This window comes from Tetrao urogallus, assembly GCF_951394365.1.
Source record: "Tetrao urogallus genome assembly, chromosome: 2".
NCBI classification, from domain to species: domain Eukaryota; kingdom Metazoa; phylum Chordata; class Aves; order Galliformes; family Phasianidae; genus Tetrao; species Tetrao urogallus.
Window position 1 is genome coordinate 61,543,106 of NC_136814.1, and position 18,226 is coordinate 61,561,331.

General features: G+C 43.1%; 1 protein-coding gene across 1 annotated transcript in view; it reads left to right on the top strand.

Moving 5' to 3' along the window:
• Positions 1–5,291: 5,291 nt before the first annotated feature.
• Positions 5,292–18,226, top strand: part of MAN1A1 (mannosidase alpha class 1A member 1) — a gene marked incomplete at both ends in the record, with an annotated part of 139,699 nt that continues 126,764 nt past the window's right edge. The window contains one exon of the mRNA XM_079532451.1: positions 5,292–5,876. Coding sequence (XP_079388577.1) covers positions 5,292–5,876 — 585 coding nt within the window. The remainder of the gene's footprint in view (positions 5,877–18,226) is intronic.

Below are 18,226 nucleotides of genomic sequence, written 5' to 3' on the forward strand. Positions count from 1 at the left end.
ATAAACTCTAATTTCATATCTGCAAATGCAAAATACAATCTTGATGACAGCCAAGGAAGTGCTGCTGGGAGAACAAAATTGTTACAGTCATCAGGCTGGCATAAGATACTATGGTGCTATTAGAGTTAGCTATAGCTAAAGGAAAGTACAGTAGTTAATACACATAGGTTTTAGTCACTTACAATCCATTGAGCTTTGTCCCTTAAATATATGCTGTATCTGGTGGTCTTCTACCCTTGCTGGTGATTCTGGGTTCAGAAATGGAAGCAAAAGAGCAGTAAATAGGTCCCTCTTTGATTCTGGGGAACAGAAGAAGAGTACAAACGTGCCTGTCATGACTTTTAGTATCATCTTAAAAATGTAAGGTACAGATGGAATTTAAAATCAACCTCATCCTTAGTTGCTATGAGAAAGAATCTGGATGGTGAAATACCAGAACAGTTGACTTCAATTCTTAGCTTCCTAGCTAAAATTCACTTAAAGGATGTCAGCAGACATAAACTTCTGTTGCTCTTTTCATTTCTTTCGTTTTCCTGTCTATCCCTCACATATATAACATCATGGTCTTGTTTGCTTGCTCTGTGAGACTGCAGAAAGTCTGTAACAGAAGCAATTAAAAAACAAACATATGAAAAGCTAGGAGTGTGATAGTCTCAAAGATGCCATTTGAGGGTGAGTATGATAACTTCACGCCAATACTGTGCACAATCCCCCAGGGGGTCAGAGATCAAATTCTAGACTCAGACTTCTTGCGATGCTGAGGAAAATGCTTTTAATTTTTCATACTTTTATTAAATGATAGTAATTTTTTTTTCATCTGGCAGCATGCCTTGCAGGTCATCCTCTGTGCCTTCCAAAATATTGGGGAAGAAAGAACAGGCAGAGCCTTTGTGCCCTTAATTGGGTGTTTAGCTGGATTCTTCCCAATAAGCACTGCCAGCTGCATGTATTACAGAGCCTTCATTTTGAGAAATGAACGATCCTCTCCCTCAAGTGGAGATGGAAGGAGTTTTGAAGGATAATTTCAGATGTATCAGTAGAAAAGAAACCTAACATAGCATTGATGAGCCATAGTACTAAAAAACAGAAAGAGTAGAGTAAGTTTTGAAGGCATACAGCTTCACACACCTGGTACATTCCTGCAGTATTTATAAAGTTTGGATATTAGCCAAAGTTTGGATAAAGTGTAGATATTAGCCACATTCATCCTGTATGTTTAATTAGAGGAAATGCTTGTGAAAGAATGTCATAGAATTTCATGTTCTTTCTTCTGTTTTTCGCCCTCAAAATGGAGGCTGGTCTTCAATGTTCATCTTACTTTGAAGGAAAGAAGCTGATGCCTCCCACCCCTACGGTTGATGCCAGGGTTTTTTGGCTGCAGGCTTCTCTGTGAGGGGATTGTTCTCAGTTTGGGGCTGTTGAGCAACACTTCTTAGGGAAAACTCTCCACTTTGGTCTCCGTGACTTGCACTCCTCTCAGAGTTGTAGCACAACTTCAAAAGGGAGGGTGAGGGATGGATATCCTTCTCTAGGATATTACAGCACACCAAAAGAGGTGGATTTGAATCATCTGAGACCATAAAATGTATTGAATACAGATCTCCAACTTCCTGAGCATATGCTCTAACCACACAGCTCCTATATAACTGGTCAGCTTCTTCTGAGCTGTAAAAGAAAAGCATGAGACAGTCCCTTGTACTCAAAGCACTGAAGACCGAGCAGCTTTTGCGGCTGTGAATCACACTTTCCTCACACAGTGAACCCAGAACCGCAGCCAAGTGCCAAAACTACAGAGACAGGGAGTATTTCATACACATGTGGTCTTCAAATTGCCAAAGCCTCTTTCCAAACAGCACTTGGGATGTTATGAAGCCTGTCTGTGAATCCTGAGAACTCTCTGGCTTTGTCATGGTACTTACTCCAGAAAGAACTAGAAGGAACTTCTTGGGTTTGTGAATCATGTTCCCAAAGGCAAGCCTGTTAAAAGCACCTCTGAAGATCTGGGCAAAAGTATTGTGTTTTGAAAGGAAGCTGTCAAGAAATTTTTAAAACTGGTCTTCACCAGAACATCATGCTGTGAACCCCCAGTAAGGGAGTGGTATTGTTACAACCGCACTATGTAGCTGCAGGATGTATCAGTCAACATCTCTGCCACTGCTGGATGTGATGATAAATGGGCTGACTGCTGACACTCCTTATCTGTCCCACATATCTCTTAGAACATACTGCCTAATTCTCTATCACTAGGTGAGATCTAAGACCAGAACCACTCCAAATTAGGTACAGTTAGTTAAAATGTTTGGATACGGGAAAAGAAACAGCAGAGGGTTTTGTTTTTTTTTTTTTCATGCCTTTCAGTCAATACTCATTGAATTTGCCCAGTCAGAATATTTATTATAGAAAAAGGCCTTGTCTCATGATTACGTAAATCTCTCTCCCACCGCCTCTCATGTATCAGTCCTACCTTTCCATTAATGCCTGATTTGTGCATGATAGCTGGGAAATGATCCCTAACCCTGCAGCTGAACCCAGAGAGGAGGCAATTTCACTCTGCAGCCCAGTATTTTGTTGGCATAACCACTGGACAGGGCCCAACCTTACTCAGCATAGCAAAACAACTGCCTGAAGGCTTGCTTTTTTCCCATTAAGCTGATGTCATCCAGGATATAACTCAGCTCAATTAGGAAAAAAAAAAAAAAAAAGACTAAGCCAGCTCAGTGTTCCCTCTAGGTGGATGTACTCTGCTGACAGTTATGTCGAAAGAGGCCCTTCCAGTGCAAGCCCTGGTGCACGTATGGGTGGGCTTTGCACTGCTTTCATTAGGGGATTACTGCAAATGTTAGGCTTCATTTGTTCATGGTTTATTGGGATTACTTGATAGTATTTAGTGTGGTAGCCTATCAGTGAAGATTAACTTGACAGCTGTGCCGTCTGTCAGATACAGTCAAAACTGAGCATGTACAACCCTTGGCTATGCTGCTTAAATTTAAGGGCTTTTTTTCTCAGATACTCCCTGTATTTTCCTGTTCTTTGCAATATCTTACATGGTTCTGTCTTGTGTCTAATGTGAATTTTGACTTAAAACAAAGGACTTGTACAGTAATGTTGGGTTGAAGAAATATTTTTCTTTCAGTCTCCATCATCCTCCTACAAGAGCAGCTCCATGTGCCAGTGACTGGTCCCACTGTAGAGCTCCCAAATGACTCTGCTGGTAACTGTTTGTAACGTCAGATGGTCACAACAGGAAAGCACTGCATACAAAATTCCAGGTTCTGTTCAGAGGAGGAGGTTATTGCTGTCCTTGGAACAATAATCTCATTGCAGAGGCTGTAGAATTTAGCAGCTCCTGCCTTTGCATAGAAAATACTTGTTGCTTCCCACACACTCAGAAAAAGAGCAGGATATCCCAAGGAGAGCGCTGAGGGTGGCAGTGAACCTCATCATGGGTATACATTTCACCTCCAGCTCTCACCTTGGACACTGAAACCACAGTGGGCAGAGGGCTTTGGGCTGGGGCACAGGAGCAGAACCCAGGGCAATGGGAGGTTCTGTTCCTGTGAATCTCTCAGAGTGCTCCAGCAACACAGCAACCTAAGGAATTACTGCAGAGGGCTGAAGAAAAGCACTTATTCCAGCAATAAATGCTGCCCCCAAATATTATCACATAATTAGCAATGAGTTTTGAGGGCAATCTGTGAAAAATATTATACGCCCACAGACGCAGTGATTGAAACAGAAAACGTTCGCTGAAGCTGAGTGTGGTATTTCTCCACTTAGGAAGCTTTTTCATTAGTCAACCTACTTGCAATATGCAAACTCTGCATCTGCCACCTTAAATGTTCCTTTCCAACAACAACAAACGAACAAACCAAGGCAGAGATTCTTATCTCCTTTTCCAAGCAGGCTGAGTCCTTCCATCCTAACCAGTTCTTGTCTTGGCACAGCTCATGGGCTATGTTACACATTTCTGGGAAATGCATGTCAAAATCCCAGTGCTTATTGTTTGGTTTAAGCAATCGTTGCAGATCTAACTGTGGGGAAAGGCAACTCAGAGGAAAAAAAGAAGAAGAAGAAAAAAAGAAAAAAAAATCTGAGTAAAAACTGAAGGAAATCACTGGTTTAACCAGATGCAAAATTGCAGCCTCTGTCTGATCCTTTGGAATCATCTATAATCCTGAATTTTCACAGAAGCGTTCACCAGTATACTTAAGGGAGTTTTGCAGGACTCAGTCCAGCATTTAAATGTAACCGTCTTTTCCAGACCTGTTTTTAATTAATCTGTTACATATTCTAACTATTAAAGAATGGGATTTAGAGAAGCGCTGGGCAGCAGCCTCTCTCGATTCCTATTAAGTCAATGGTGAATCTCCCCTGAATTCCTCTGGGAGCACAGGGAGGCCCATGCCAGGCCCATTTTCAACATCTCCTTTTTGCAGCTTATGCAATGACTTTTCCCTGCCCTTGTTCAAGGCTCAGGCTTCCCTCTACCGTTTTTTTCCCACTTGCAAAACAAAATGATGCAAACACACAAAGTAATGTGTCGGCATCAGAACTTCTGGGAAAAACTGATCTTGCTGCTTTCCCGTGATTAAGTGGTTTGCCTGGGAAGGAAGCATTGCAATCAGCTCAGCAGGGCTGACCTGTTGTCACAGTGCGGGTGGGGTCCAGAAAGTTGGAAATAACACTGCGTGTGCCACCCATCCCCTTCCTTGCATGTTTCCCTGGGTCTCCCATTCCCGCCGTTCGTTTTTGGTAAGAAAATACTTCTCCCCCTGTAACAGGCAACGGGAAGAAACCCAACCCCGCTCTGCTCCCGGCGTGTGGACTCGAGTGCCTTCGTGCGCAGAGTCGGAGCCGAGCGGCCCAACTGCCGGCAACCCACGCCCGCCAACCGCGGGTCCGGCGGGGCGGGGCGGGGCGGGGCGGGGCGTGGCTGGAGGGCGGGTGCTGCATGGCCCCGCCCCGCCCCCGCTATTGGCCCTGCTGCGGCCCCGCCCCGCCCCGCCCCGCCTCCGGCCGCCCGGCAGTTGTTCCGCGCGGGCGGAGCGGGAGCGGCACCCGCGGCGGCGGCGGCGGCGGCGGCGCGGTGGAGGTATGGGCCGGAGCTGACAGCGCCCGCCCCGCTACACGCCGAGCGCGCTGCCGGCGGGGAGGGGAAAAGTTGTCGTCGGCCTCTCGGGAAAGTTTCTGTCCGCCGCTGCGGCGCGGAGCCGTCCGGTGCGGTCGGGTCGCGTCGCGTCGCGTCGCTCCGCTCCGCTCACAGCGGGGCGCGCTGAGACGGCGGGGGGGCCATGCCCGCCGCCAGCCTGCTGCCGCTCTTTAGTAGCGCGACGGGGCCGGGCGCGCTGGGCGGTCCGGCGGGCGGCGGCGCGGGCGGCGGGGGCAGGAAGGCGGCGGGCCCCGGCGCGTTCCGACTGACGGAGAAGTTCGTGCTGCTGTTGGTGTTCAGCGCCTTCATCACCCTCTGCTTCGGGGCCATCTTCTTCCTGCCCGACTCCTCCAAGCTGCTCAGCGGCGTCTTCTTCCACTCGGCCGCCCTGCAGCCGCCGCCGCCCGGTTTCCAGCCCCGCGCCCCGCCGCAGCCCGGTGCCGGCCCGGCGATGCCGGAGGAGGCGGGCGGGGCGGGCAGCCTGGAACGGATCCGCGCGGACCACGAAAGGGCCCTGCGCGAGGCCAAGGAGACGCTGCAGAAGCTGCCCGAGGAGATCCGCAGAGACATCCGCCAGGACAAGGAGAAACTTCTGCAGGACGCCCGCGGCAGGAAGGAGGCGGCCGCCGCCGGGCTGCCCCAGCGCCCGTTCCAGCAGCCCGTGGGCGCCGTGGGGCGAGAGCCCGCCGATCCCGCCGTGCGACAGCGGAGGGACAAGATCAAAGAGGTGGGTGGTGGCGGCGGCACCGCGCCGGGCAACAGGTCCTGCCCGGCCGCCTCCTCCTTCTCCCTCTCCCCCCATGTCACGGCTCCGAGATCCCGAGGAAGCGCGCACCCGGGATGGGAGAGGGGAGGCGGCGGGCTGGGCGGCTCGGAGCGTCTGTCCCGCACCGCAGGCGGAGCGCGGTCCGCTTGTTATAGTGGTACGGCATCGGGTGGTGAGCGCTGAGTGCCTCCCCGAAACGCCCTGTCCGAGCTGTGCGTAGGTAGGGCTGCCGCAAGCCGGAGGCTTGATAGGGTCTTTTCCGTAGTATATGGGTTTTTCTATAAAACTATATTTATTTCTGTAAATATAATTCAACTTCATGCCATTACTGACGCTTTTGCTTATCAGTTTCACAATTTCAGCCGCCTGCTGGGGTTACGGTTAGTAAATTAATAAGTAGTGTCTGTTTCCCGTTCTGTGGTGATGGAGATGAGATAGGGAGCGAGGCTGTAATAACTGAGTGTTTCCGTGTTGGTGAAATACCGTCAGCCTGTTTTTGGTTTTGTTTTATGATGTGTTCTTATGGAGCAATCGGAAAAGTGGACGTTTTCACTACATAGAACTCTGAGATTTGATACCGTGCTCTGAGCATCAATTAAACTGTTGTAGCAAACTGTGTACGGGGTCATAAGTAGAGGCAGATTTGGAGAAAGAAAACTCTCCTGAGTGCATAGTACACAGAGCACAACTCAAAGTGTGCAGAGCCTGTGTTCTCCTGTCTGCAGCCTCACAGCCTCCCTGAGGCACATTGGAGCAATTAAAAGTACCAACAAACTGTTCCCTGTTATCTGGAATTGCCTTGTAAAAGAGGTTAGAATTGGCATATTGAGGCTTCAGAACCTATGCATGACATTTGTTGTACAGCAGAGCGCAACACCTAAGCAGGATGAAGGAGATAATACTGAGAGATACTGCTGATTCTGCACGGCTAGCGCTGTGCCATCTTCTCCAGTGATGTTTTAGCATATATGTATACAAACGTGCTTGTGTGCATCTATCTGCCTGCTTGCACATATGAGAGGTGGATGTATCTACATCCATACAAACTCCAGAACCCCTTCATTATTGTTTTTCTTCCCTCCCATCCTGTTCCTCTTATTTTTCCTGACTTCCACCTGGGAACCCCTGACAGCAGTGGAACCCCCAGACCAGATGTTTGGCAGCTGTAAGCACGGGAAATGATGGCAAACTACAATGCTTGTAGTTCCCAGGTCTTTATTTTTTCTTTTCTATCTCAGTCTAATTCCTTAACACTGTGTTGTTTGTGGGAGTTTTTTTCCCTCCCTGTTCAGCAGGCAAACTTCACATGTTTACTTAATTGCTCTGTCTTACTGTACCTTAACCAGTTTGATTTTATTTTTTTCTTTTGAGGGGAATACTCCTTTTCACTGACCTTAAAGCAATGTTTCTTATTCTATGTTGTTTCATGCACTGGTGTTTTTGTTGCTCTTCTCCCTGTTTTTCCAAGCTCTTGTCCACTTCTTTGTGTTAATACACTACTGTCGGTCTGCAGTTCCAGTCTGTAGGCTTCTTAGGTATAGCTTTATATTGTAACTTTCAAAAATGTGAACTACGCCCTAGAGAGAAGCTGTGGAAATCTCCTGTTACAGCATGGCCATTGCGTGCTGGGATTGTAAACTGGGGAAGAAGTTGAAATAAATGTTTAGCTCTAGCCAGTACCAGCAAATATAGTTTGCAGCCACAAAACAATAAAATAACATGATTGTGTTATTTCTTAATGAGGATGTGAGATAGATAAAAGAGGTTAAAATTTCTATGGCATACTTTATTGTATTAAACAACAAAAGAAAAAAAACAATGAGAAACTTGAAAAAGATGGGAATATAAAGGTTACTGAACTTTACTTAGTATTGAAACCAACATTATGGCAATCAACCAGAAAAATAAAGCAAGTTGCTATAAGCTTATCAAGTAAATCAGGCACTGGTAAAGGCAGTGAAGCAGATATCTCGTGTTGCTGCAGTTGCGCTTTGCCCTTGTGGTAAAGGGACAGAAGCTTCAGCCCAGGGCACTGTTGCCTGCTGTGGTCCTCCTCTGGTTTCTCTTCTGATTATGAGTTGCAAGCAGGCACTGAGGGAGGCTTTGGCAGTACCACCTACCCAGTGCTTCCTGCTGTAAAGCTGCTGTCAGCTGCTGGTGGCTGCTGAATTGTGTACCAGCTGAGCTGATGCTGCTTGTGCTGTTGCACCTTCATCAAGCTGTGTGTTTCAGGGAGGTTTGAGCAAGGAGACACAGCTGCTCTCAGGTGTGTCAGTGGGGTTGTTTTATTAGCAGTAACTAACTGTCCAGGCAGTTTCCCTGTTTCTCCATGACTTGGACCAGGGCTTGGGTACCTGGTACTCCTCATGCTGCTCTCTTCTGGTGTCCTGATAAGAGCTCTGGGCTCTGAACGAGGAGTCTGTCGTTTCTACTCCTGTTCCTCCACCTGCTGAATGGCGAGGCAGCCTCTGTTTTGAGCGGGTACTCCCAATTGGTGAGAAAACAAGCTGACATTTGTCCAGTTTCTGCTGTTGTCACTGTTGGTTGTGGCTGGATATTAGAAGTAATGAGGAGAAAAACATCAGGAAAGACTTGCAAGCACGTAGACAGTTTGGGAAAGGTGAGATGAACAAAAGCAGCATTAAGGAAAACAGAAATAGTGGGGACAGACTATGAAAGTAGGGGAGCTCTATTTCAGTTAAGGCAACCTGACTTTGAATCTTCTCCAAATTTCATTTCTATTCTTTCCGGGGGGTGTGGGGAAAGGAAATGAATTACTTAGGTGTTAGGTAAATAACAGAAATGGAACCCTTTTTATTTCAGAGAAAAGGAACAGAAAACAATGAATGAGCCAGCACAGGTACAAGTACCAGTACAATCCCATTCGCGTAGAGCTCTGCCCTGACTAATTGTATGGAGCAGCAAGCTATTGATGGGTCATGGCAGCAATGCAGCACGCTGCTCCTGCAGAAGATAGCTAGCTCAGAGCCTGCATGTTATTATGTTGTGCTGTTCAGACATATATGCCTTCAGGATGGTGGTGGGAAACTGGAACTTGATGTCCATAGTGCCATGACCTTGCTCTCAGCGCTTGCACAACTCAAAGCTGTTGCAGTCATCTAGCAGAAGCCCTAGAGAGAAGTGTATTCCCTGATCCTATGTTTCTTGTGCTGTCCTTTAAGACAGCACAGCAGTCACAAGGCATCAGAACAGACTTAGCAACTGAAGATTACTTCATGCTGTCTTCCTATAAAGAACTGAATTGGAGTTGAGTTGGTAGTGTGAGTTCAGAGTTTCCAAAATCCTAAATATTTATTTTTGTGGTGGCTTTTAGTTGGAAATCGTTAGATTAAGCAAGAAGTTTTAGCAATGTTGCAGGGAAGTTCAGAAATATCTGGAGGAAGAAAAGCTCATGAACATGGACATAAAAGGTTAATCAGAAATCTAATATGCACTTGATATAGCAGTGCTTGGCTCTCATCAGGACTCTCTGGCTATGAGGGGAAGTAGTGATGAAATAGCAGGGGTGGCTTGTGTTGGGGGGCTCCTCCTGCATACTTGCAGCTCCCTGGCTGGTGCTGCTTGGGGGGGCTGATGAATGTGCTGGGAGATGTTTTCCTTTTACTGATTTTTTTTTTTTTTTTTTTTTTTTTTTTTTTTTTAAATGAGGTAATACACTAATACTTCTTGCTGTCGAAAAGAGGAGGAGAATCTCTTCTGATCACTTACTCTTGCCTACTGTTTCCTTTGCATGACTCCTTGGAGCCCTCTGGAAGCTGCTTCAGCTCACTGAACCTACAGAGAACTGACAGAGAAGGAAAGCTGAACAGTTTTCTGTTAAGTTGAAGGCTTTCTTGAAGGGTCCACTCAGCAGCAGATTGGGCTGGGGGAATTGGATGGTGCTAGGTGGGTGAGGAAGGCACAAAACCTCTCTGTTTTAGGACACTGGTTTCTCCATTGCATTTGAATTTGCAATGTGGCATTTGCAGAGGTGAGAGCTCTGAGGCAGGCGGAAGTGCTGCACTTTGGAAGGCTGTTACCTCTTGACCCTTTTTCTCAGAACGGAAAAAAAGGAGAAGAAAGGCAGGAGCAGTAATTACAGAACCGCCGGCTCCTGCGGAATGCAATTCTGTGTTTTCACTGCGAGGAAGTTGTAGGAACTTCCCTGGTAGGAGGAAGATTAAACTGCTGTGTGCAAGTATGAAGAGATTTGGGTTCCAAACATATAGGGCCCCATTTCCTGATGGTACAGATCCTTATGTATTCATAAGGATGCAGTGGAAGAAAAAGAATCCATGTGTAATGAGTAATCAGGTAGTGATTTCTGGCAATATGCTGATGATGCAATGCACTTCTGAACTTTTCTTCAGGCTCTGACCTTAATGCAAACATCTTGCAACTGTTTCACAAAGGAGTTTAAAATGTATCTTAGCTTTTTGCTTTTTTTTTTTTTTTTTTTTTTTTTTTTTTTTTTAAATCCCACAGTTTTATTTTTCTACCTGTAAACTTGAGAGTTTTTGTATCCACTAGTCCTTTTTGAGAGTTCTACTGCGCGTTCCTTCTGGACAAATACTAGTTCTTGTGTTTTTTTTATAATTGTTTGATAGTGGTTTTATAAAAGACAACAAGAAAGTGAGTTAAGTGCCTGAATACAGGGAATGCAGTATGATGTGTAAGTACCTTTTACTTCTAAGTTAAGGGCATCCTCTGGGGCTCAGAGGCATTTTCTCGGTGTTTGTTGGGAATTCTATGCTCTTGTGGGACATGGATGTTATGGCATCTAAAATGCAACAAGACAGTGAACTAAACAGTTGGCATAGGGAATAACACTAGAAGATGCAGAGGAGCTGCCGATGAGTTACTAAGGACATGGGTCAGTGACTGTTCAGCAGTGTCTGCAGGCCCTACGCAGAGCCATCCTAATCTGCCAGCTAGCCAGAAGTCTGCCCAAGGCTTTGCTGAATTCATTGTTAAATGGGGCAGGGAGCCGAAATGGTGTTGTCTGAGCACAGGGGAAGCAAGCAGTAGACCTCTACTAAGCTAATGTGTTTGGAAGGGTGGATGATGTGGAGAATAGTGGGACCATGTCATGTTTTTGTCCGTTTGGTGTGACATATGGCATGCCTTTGTCAAATTAAATGCTTTCCTTTGGGATCCCTTAATGTCTTTTTACAGAAAGACATTGTTTCAGGTGAGTTGTTCTGGCTGCCTGTGGTGGTTTTTGTTTGTTTTAGGAGTACCAGTTATGAGAAGGAGGAATGTTTTTGGCGTGTGACAGTGTGCATGCTTGATTGGAATAGGGTCTTTACCTATTGCTAGTTTGTGTTTTCCGTCCTTACATCTTTCCATGAGCTGACCTGGAGGAATGTTTACTTTTCTTATGTTCCAGCTTGGTCTGCATTCTCTGCAGGTATATTAACAAAACTTGTGAGTGTTCTATGGATAGAACGGGGACTGAACTGTGGGCAAATGAAAAGACTTTAAATGTTCAGTGGAAAACATCTGGCTTTCAAAAAAAAAAAAATCCAGCACATGATTAATTCTTTAGCTGAAAGCCATGTGCACATCTTATGCAAAGGCAAAACCTAAATTCCAGACACACAAGAGTCTTCATGAAAGCTAAATAAGGTGATGAAAAGGGGCGAGGTAAAGCTTAAAATGGAATGTCTCCTGCATTTTGGCAAAAGTTATATTCCCATGGTGATAATTTTGTATTTAACATTAGTGTAGCAGCCTATGGCAGTGATTTAGTATAGAGAAATGGAGTAAATCATAATGTTGGTGAGTTCAACAGCTTAGGGCTGTAATTCTGTGCTGTGGGCAAACCGAAGCAGAAAAACTCCACCTGTTTATTAGAATCTACTATTAAGGCTGAAAAATGTCTATCTCATTCAAGCAGAAAAATGCTAAGAGTGATAGAGAGGCTTTGATAGCTTCTTTGAATGTTAATGAAAGCACAGATCTGTGAAAAGAAGATCACGGACAGACAGGAGACAGTGCTTCTTGTAATTAACTTCATTATGCAGGCACTTGTATGACTGCTGGACAGATACCTTTCCTTACAGCTATCTGAATACAGTGCTGTAAGAACACTTCAGTGTCTTCACTTTTCCTGTTTTTTCTTTTTTTCTCCTCCTGGTTTTGAAGAGTCAGCATAGTGAATTCCTGCAGTTCTCATCTCAAATAAAATGCTTTAGCATGTAGTTCCTTTATCTGCCCATTAAATAGTAAATGTATCTTACTAATTTACTTGGCTGAATAAGAGTCTAATACTTTGGGAAAGTATTCATTGTTTGATTCACTATTTGCTGCTGTCTAATGGTACAGCCCTTCTCTGGCAAAAAAAACCTGCAGCCTGAGATAGTACAGTGATGCTAAAACATTCTGCTTTCTAGTAAGAAACTCAGTTATACAGAGGTATCTGCGTTAATTATGTTTTAGACACTCTGTTTTAAAGGGTTCTGTAGATTATTTTAAAGTTATTCTTAGAAATTACCTTGTAAAACAAAGAAAATAATTGTTTAGATGGGCCTGGGAGATAAATAATATGGGCAGTATACCAGGTAATCCATATACTGGTTCCTTTTTTGTGTCTGAAAACCTCCTTTATCCAAGAAACGTAGCATGTGATAAAAGAATGTGTGCACACTAAGAAGAATCTGTCGTCTTATTTTCCATCACTTCCTATAACCAAGCCTGCAAGTCTGCCATGAAAATATAATTGGTGAGTAATAAAGCACATACTCCTTTGCCTGATACAGATTAAGCAAGACCTTTCACAGAACTGTGCTTAATCCTTTCTTGCAACAGCTACTGGGCAGCCTGGCTGCCAAGCAGGGGAGCTTGTGTGGCAGGGCCCAGAGGGGCCTGGGCCTGGTGCAGATGGTGCAGTGTGGGGAGGGTGGTGTGGAGAGCCAGGTCCCAGCTCAGTTCTTTGCCTGTGAACCAAAGTCTGTACTTGGTTCTTGGCTGTGCTGTGAGCTGGGCTGCCTTTGCTCTTGTTTACACTGTGGGTTTGCACCTGGATTGTGGAGTCAGGCCCAAGGCTGCAGGTGGGGAGCTTTGTTGTGCTGCTTAGGTCGCTGGCTGTGGGCATTGCAAACAACACCTGAAATCAAATGCTCTGGTCTAACTCTGTGTTGAAGGGGAGTAAGTACAGAAGTAAAACCCCAGGTTTGCCTTTCTTGTATCTTGTAATCACCACTTTGAACTCTGTGGTAACCTAGAAATGCTTGCATGAAATTACGCAGCAATTGGCTGTAGCTTTACACAGTAAGCTGGTTGGATTTTATAGCTGGTGTTTATGAAGATACAGGTATTGCTCATTCTGATGCCTCTAATTTTAAAAGCTTTTGAAACAGATTGGATGAGCGTGTAACCTGCTGTTATGTTCGTACAACTGTTAAAATTTCACAGCCCTTGTGGGAACACTGAGATATGTATTCTCTTAAGCAAAGGTAACTGCAAATGTAAAATCTACTTTCATTTGTCTTCCCACACTCTTGGAAACTATATGACCTTCGCTTTGAAATTGCTTAGAAATAAAGTGAGTAAATGGAAATTTGACTTGCAAGATACTTGGACCTTTTTTTTAATGCAGGTATCTAATAAGGTAGAAAAAAACATGGAGATGGGGAGAGAAAATAGGCAATATAAGCAAAGGACCAAAACGATGCTGTGCCAGAAAGAGCTGGTGGCTGTGCTGCATCCAGCTGTTACAAGACCTCCTGTGTGCTCTTCAAAAATTCTTTCAGAAGAATCAACATTTTTTCTGTGATGCTGGGCAGAAAGCAGGAATTGAAATTTCAAAGTAAAAGCATGCGGCATTGCAGCTTTCGTGTGAAGGTATATATTGGTGGCACTTGCGTTACAAGCAGTGCTGTTTATTCTGTGAGAATAAAACAGAAAAGAAAGAGTATCTGATACTTTCTTCCAGAATTTTACATCACCTGATTTATGCAGAGGTGAACTTATTGCTTGGCAACATAAAACTTTTTTTTTTTTTTTTTTTTTTTTTTTTTTTTAAATTCAAAGTCTGTGCTTTTAAAACACAGCAATAAAATTGCATTCGATCAGCGTCGATTGCTTCTTTAATTAGTATTCAGACCACTGCAGGGCTTTTTTTTTTTTTTTTTAGTATCTACATGTTTTTCTTTTACTTGCTTCACTGCATAATAAACATCTATGTGCCTTTTGAAATTTCTTTTGTTCAGGGACTGCTTTCTTCCAAGGAAATAGGAAATAGCTTGTGTAAAAGAATATCAACCTTAAAAAAACATTTTGCTTTCAAAATGTTGCGCTCAGGGAGATAGTAATTTTACTATTCCCTGATATGCACATGCAGATGCAGACTCAGTCTTTAACTCTGCTGTCAGTTTTCACACTGCCTTTGAGCGCTGACATCTGTTGGTGTACTGAATGGTGATACTGATAAAGCTGTGCCCACTTCCCTGTCTGTAGGGAAATGTGCTGCTTGTTACTGTGGTTATAGTTCTCCACCCATCTGTGATTCTGAGAACTGCACTTCAAATTTTGTGTTGGATCTGGACAGCAATACTAAATGCTTTAAACCGAAGCTTGAAGAATAGATGTTAATAACATTGTTGTGGATTGACTCCCCCCACCCATCCTGCAACAGAAAACGTGATTGCCATTTAGAGAGTAGGAGATTTATATCAGTTACACATTTGAAAAGTCATAATGCTTCAAGGCTGTGTATTGCTTTTTGCGTTCTGGTGAGACTGTCTGAAGAGCCACCATGGGGGAAAAAAAAGCCTGCTACATAACGACAAGCTGTAAGTTGTCTGATACTTTTATGTCTCACTCTATAAAGCTCTAGGGTAAGCATGGTACTGAACCTGAACTGACTCTAGAAATGTGTGTGATGTTGTCAAGGGCTAAGGTGATATCACAGATCAGGAAGGGTGTATCAAAAATGACTTCTCTAAAGAAAAGCCCTTAAGCCTATCCATGCAGTATTTTTAAAAAATTGATGTATTTAGACAGAGAAGGACTGATTTATTTGTATCTCTTTCCATATGTATGTTGTATGTACAGCTAAATACTTCATGCAATTGGTAAATGACAAGTTCTCTTGTTTGTAACTGAGGATGTGGTTTGTTGACAGCAAGATCTGATTTAATTAAGCACATCTAATAGATGCAAATTTATTTTTCTTTTTCTTTACGAATTGTGAGCTACATTGAGAAAAAAAAAAAAAAAAAAAAAAAAAGAAATTACATATATTGCAAGCAGAATCCAGATCAATAGCCAGTTTTTCTTAAGTCAGTATGAATCTAAATCTTGTAGACAGCAGATGGTCTGTGAGAAAGCTTTCAGACTTCATGGAGTCTGTGGTCTTATGCAGCCTGATGATGTCAAGGCATTATGAAGGCACCACTGGTCTGAATTTATACATGCTGTGATTTTTGTTCTTTCTCCCAACCTTCTTCTTACTCTATAATTTTGTCACTGAGGGATTCAGACTTTCTGCTGGACCCTGGTCACTGTCTTGAAGAGCTGATTTCAAAAATGAATCAGGTTGCTCAGATTTGAAGTCAGGTTCAGAAAACCTCTGAAGATGGAGGTTTTGGTCACTCTGGGCAAACATATTCCCATGTCTGTGGACTCTTATTATTATCAAGTTAGATTTTCATTTTCTTCTTAAGTGCTTCATCCTTATCTTCATCTTCACTTTTTTACCTAACGTCTCTCCCTGATAAACTCTATTAGGAATATGGTAAAGAACAGAGACAAAAAAAAAAAAAAAAAAAAAAAAAAAAAAAAAAAAAAGGCAAAACCAAAAGCAAACATTATTGCTTAAGCCTTTTCATGTCCTTTGTTGCTAGTTTTTCCAGGCTGTTAAGCAGCAAGTCCATTTTGTTTGGTCCTTTTGCTGATGTTTCTGTAGAGGTACTTTCTGTCCCATAGCCATTTCCAGCTGAGCTTTGTTAAACTTCTGCACTGCTGTTGGCCAGCCCCTGGCTGATCTTCCTCCTGGGCTTCCCTGGGAGTTTGGGCTCACCTTGCATGCTCCACATCCAGCCTAGATGAACTCTTTGGCCTCGGTGGCCTCCAGCCAAGAGCCATTCCTGTGCTTGGAGATCATCGAGGTCTCCTGGGCACTCCTGCTCTACAGGGATCTCTCCCATGAGATCAGGTCCCTGGACAAATTGAGCTCGTTCCACAGAAGCCTGCCCATGGCCTTTTTAGTTTGCCTTTTCCAGCTTTTTCATGATCTTAAACTCTTCTTTCTAGTATCTAAGTAGTCATGGTTTAGACATTTATCCTACATGTATAAATTGTTTTGAAGTAAGCTATAATTGTAAGAGGTGGTTCAGCAAGGGAAATGATGTGGCCTTTTCTAACTCCTTTGCATTTATGCTTCTTTTCCAGTTTCATTAGGCAAACATAGTAGGTACTGAGTGTTAGCTGAGTTGGTATCTTGAAATTTTTAAAACTGAGAAAATATTTGCTGGCCAAAAAATGTGGTTAATACGGGGAGTTCCATCTTCAATTTTGAAACACAAGCTATTAATGAAAAACAAAACTGTTAGTTGTAACTTTTGCCTCTGGTGGGTAAGAGTGGGTAACTTAGTATTCTGACATACTGTGAGAAATCTGTTAAAGAACTGTATGGCATTCTGAAGCTTATTTCCTCTGTGTGCCTCTGATGAAAGTGTAAGATGCTTATACATTGCAGATACGAAACTTGAGATGTGAAAGCTAATTTAGTGCAAGTTCAAGTTGGCAAATTTGAAGCCTATATTGTGACTGAGATTGATACCACTGAATTAAATTTAAAGCAGAGTTCTGATTGATTTCTTTGTAAACACTTAAATTAGCAAATATAAGTAACTTAAAAACTTGGGTTTTAATTAATTTTTCATCTAATTTATGTGACTTACTGTATGGTTTTCAGAAGACCTTGTAAATATTTTTACAATAGGATTAGTTTATTGCAGTATGCTACCAGTTCATGGGAGTCCAACTTTTTAGTATTAGATTTTTTGTTATTTTTGATATCATAAAGAAGTCTGGCTCTCCGGAAGCTTGGTTTTGAAAAGTAAGTCCTTCTTTATGTTTTCTTGTCCTCCCTGTCTGTGTTCACTGGTCATTCCTGAAAGCATAAGTTTCCAGCATCATCGTGGTGAACGAGCATCCCTTCAATTTGTTATGACTGTGATGATTCAGTGATGTGGGAAGTAAAGCTTTTTCCAGCGATAGCAGTGAAAATGTAACTTTCCTTTTGCTTCAGCTCAGTGATCCCTTGTTATGGGATCACTCTTATATGGGTTATGTAAGGTGTTCACCCATAACTCCTGTAACTTTTGCTTGTCACTTGGACCAAAAGTAGGAAAAAGTAGCTGTAAAACCAGTATAACTACTTATGATGGAAACTAACAAAGTTTAAGGAGAGCACCTCTGAGTTTTGGAAAACAGTTGAGCCTTTTTAACTTTGATTGGATTTCTTTTTTGTCTTAATTTTTCCTCTCAATTTTTCTGCAGTCCTGTGGATGGTGGTTTCATTTCATCAGGAAAATTATTTTGAACCTATTTAGCAATGCAAAGCTTGACCAGTGGCCGTGTCTTCACTTCTGCATTTTTTAAATCCATTCTTTGAAGAAAAAGTTCGGCATGTGATTTTCTTATGGAAAACAGGTCCTATAGTGTAAGCTAACCAAGAGGTACTACTTGAATCTCTTGCATGTGAAAAGAAATTTTAGGTGGGCAGTCTTCTGATCTGGCCATTGGAGGGGAAAAAGCAAAACATTTTATGTTAGCTGTAGGCTTGACTATGAGATGTTGGAAGGATGCTAATATTGCTCAGTTTTTTTAAACACACAGTAGTGTAGTGTGTGATGTTATATGTGTTCATTTCAGAGTGACTTTATAATAGCTTCCTGGTGTGCTAATTACCTATGACTACATTCTGTGAAGAGGACATGGTGTGGATGTTTTATTCTCTTTTGTTTGTACACAGTATTTTTGTGATGCCTATTTTATTCTCTGTTTACAGTGGGGAACCTTTTCTACTTTAGATTCATGCCATTTGAAAAATGCAATTTTTGTTTGTTTTCTGAGGGAGGAACAATGCCAGCAGCTAATGCCAAAGACAGATCTTAAAAAAAAAAAAATAAAATAATAATAATAATAATAATAAAAAGCTTTAGAAGTCTTGTGTCTGTTTGAACACATCAGAGCAAATAAATGAGGACGGGATCTGATACCTTAAAGTCAAATATATCTAATAAATATATCTAATGTGTGTTTGACAAGCCACACACACACGGGGGGGGGGGGGGGGGAGG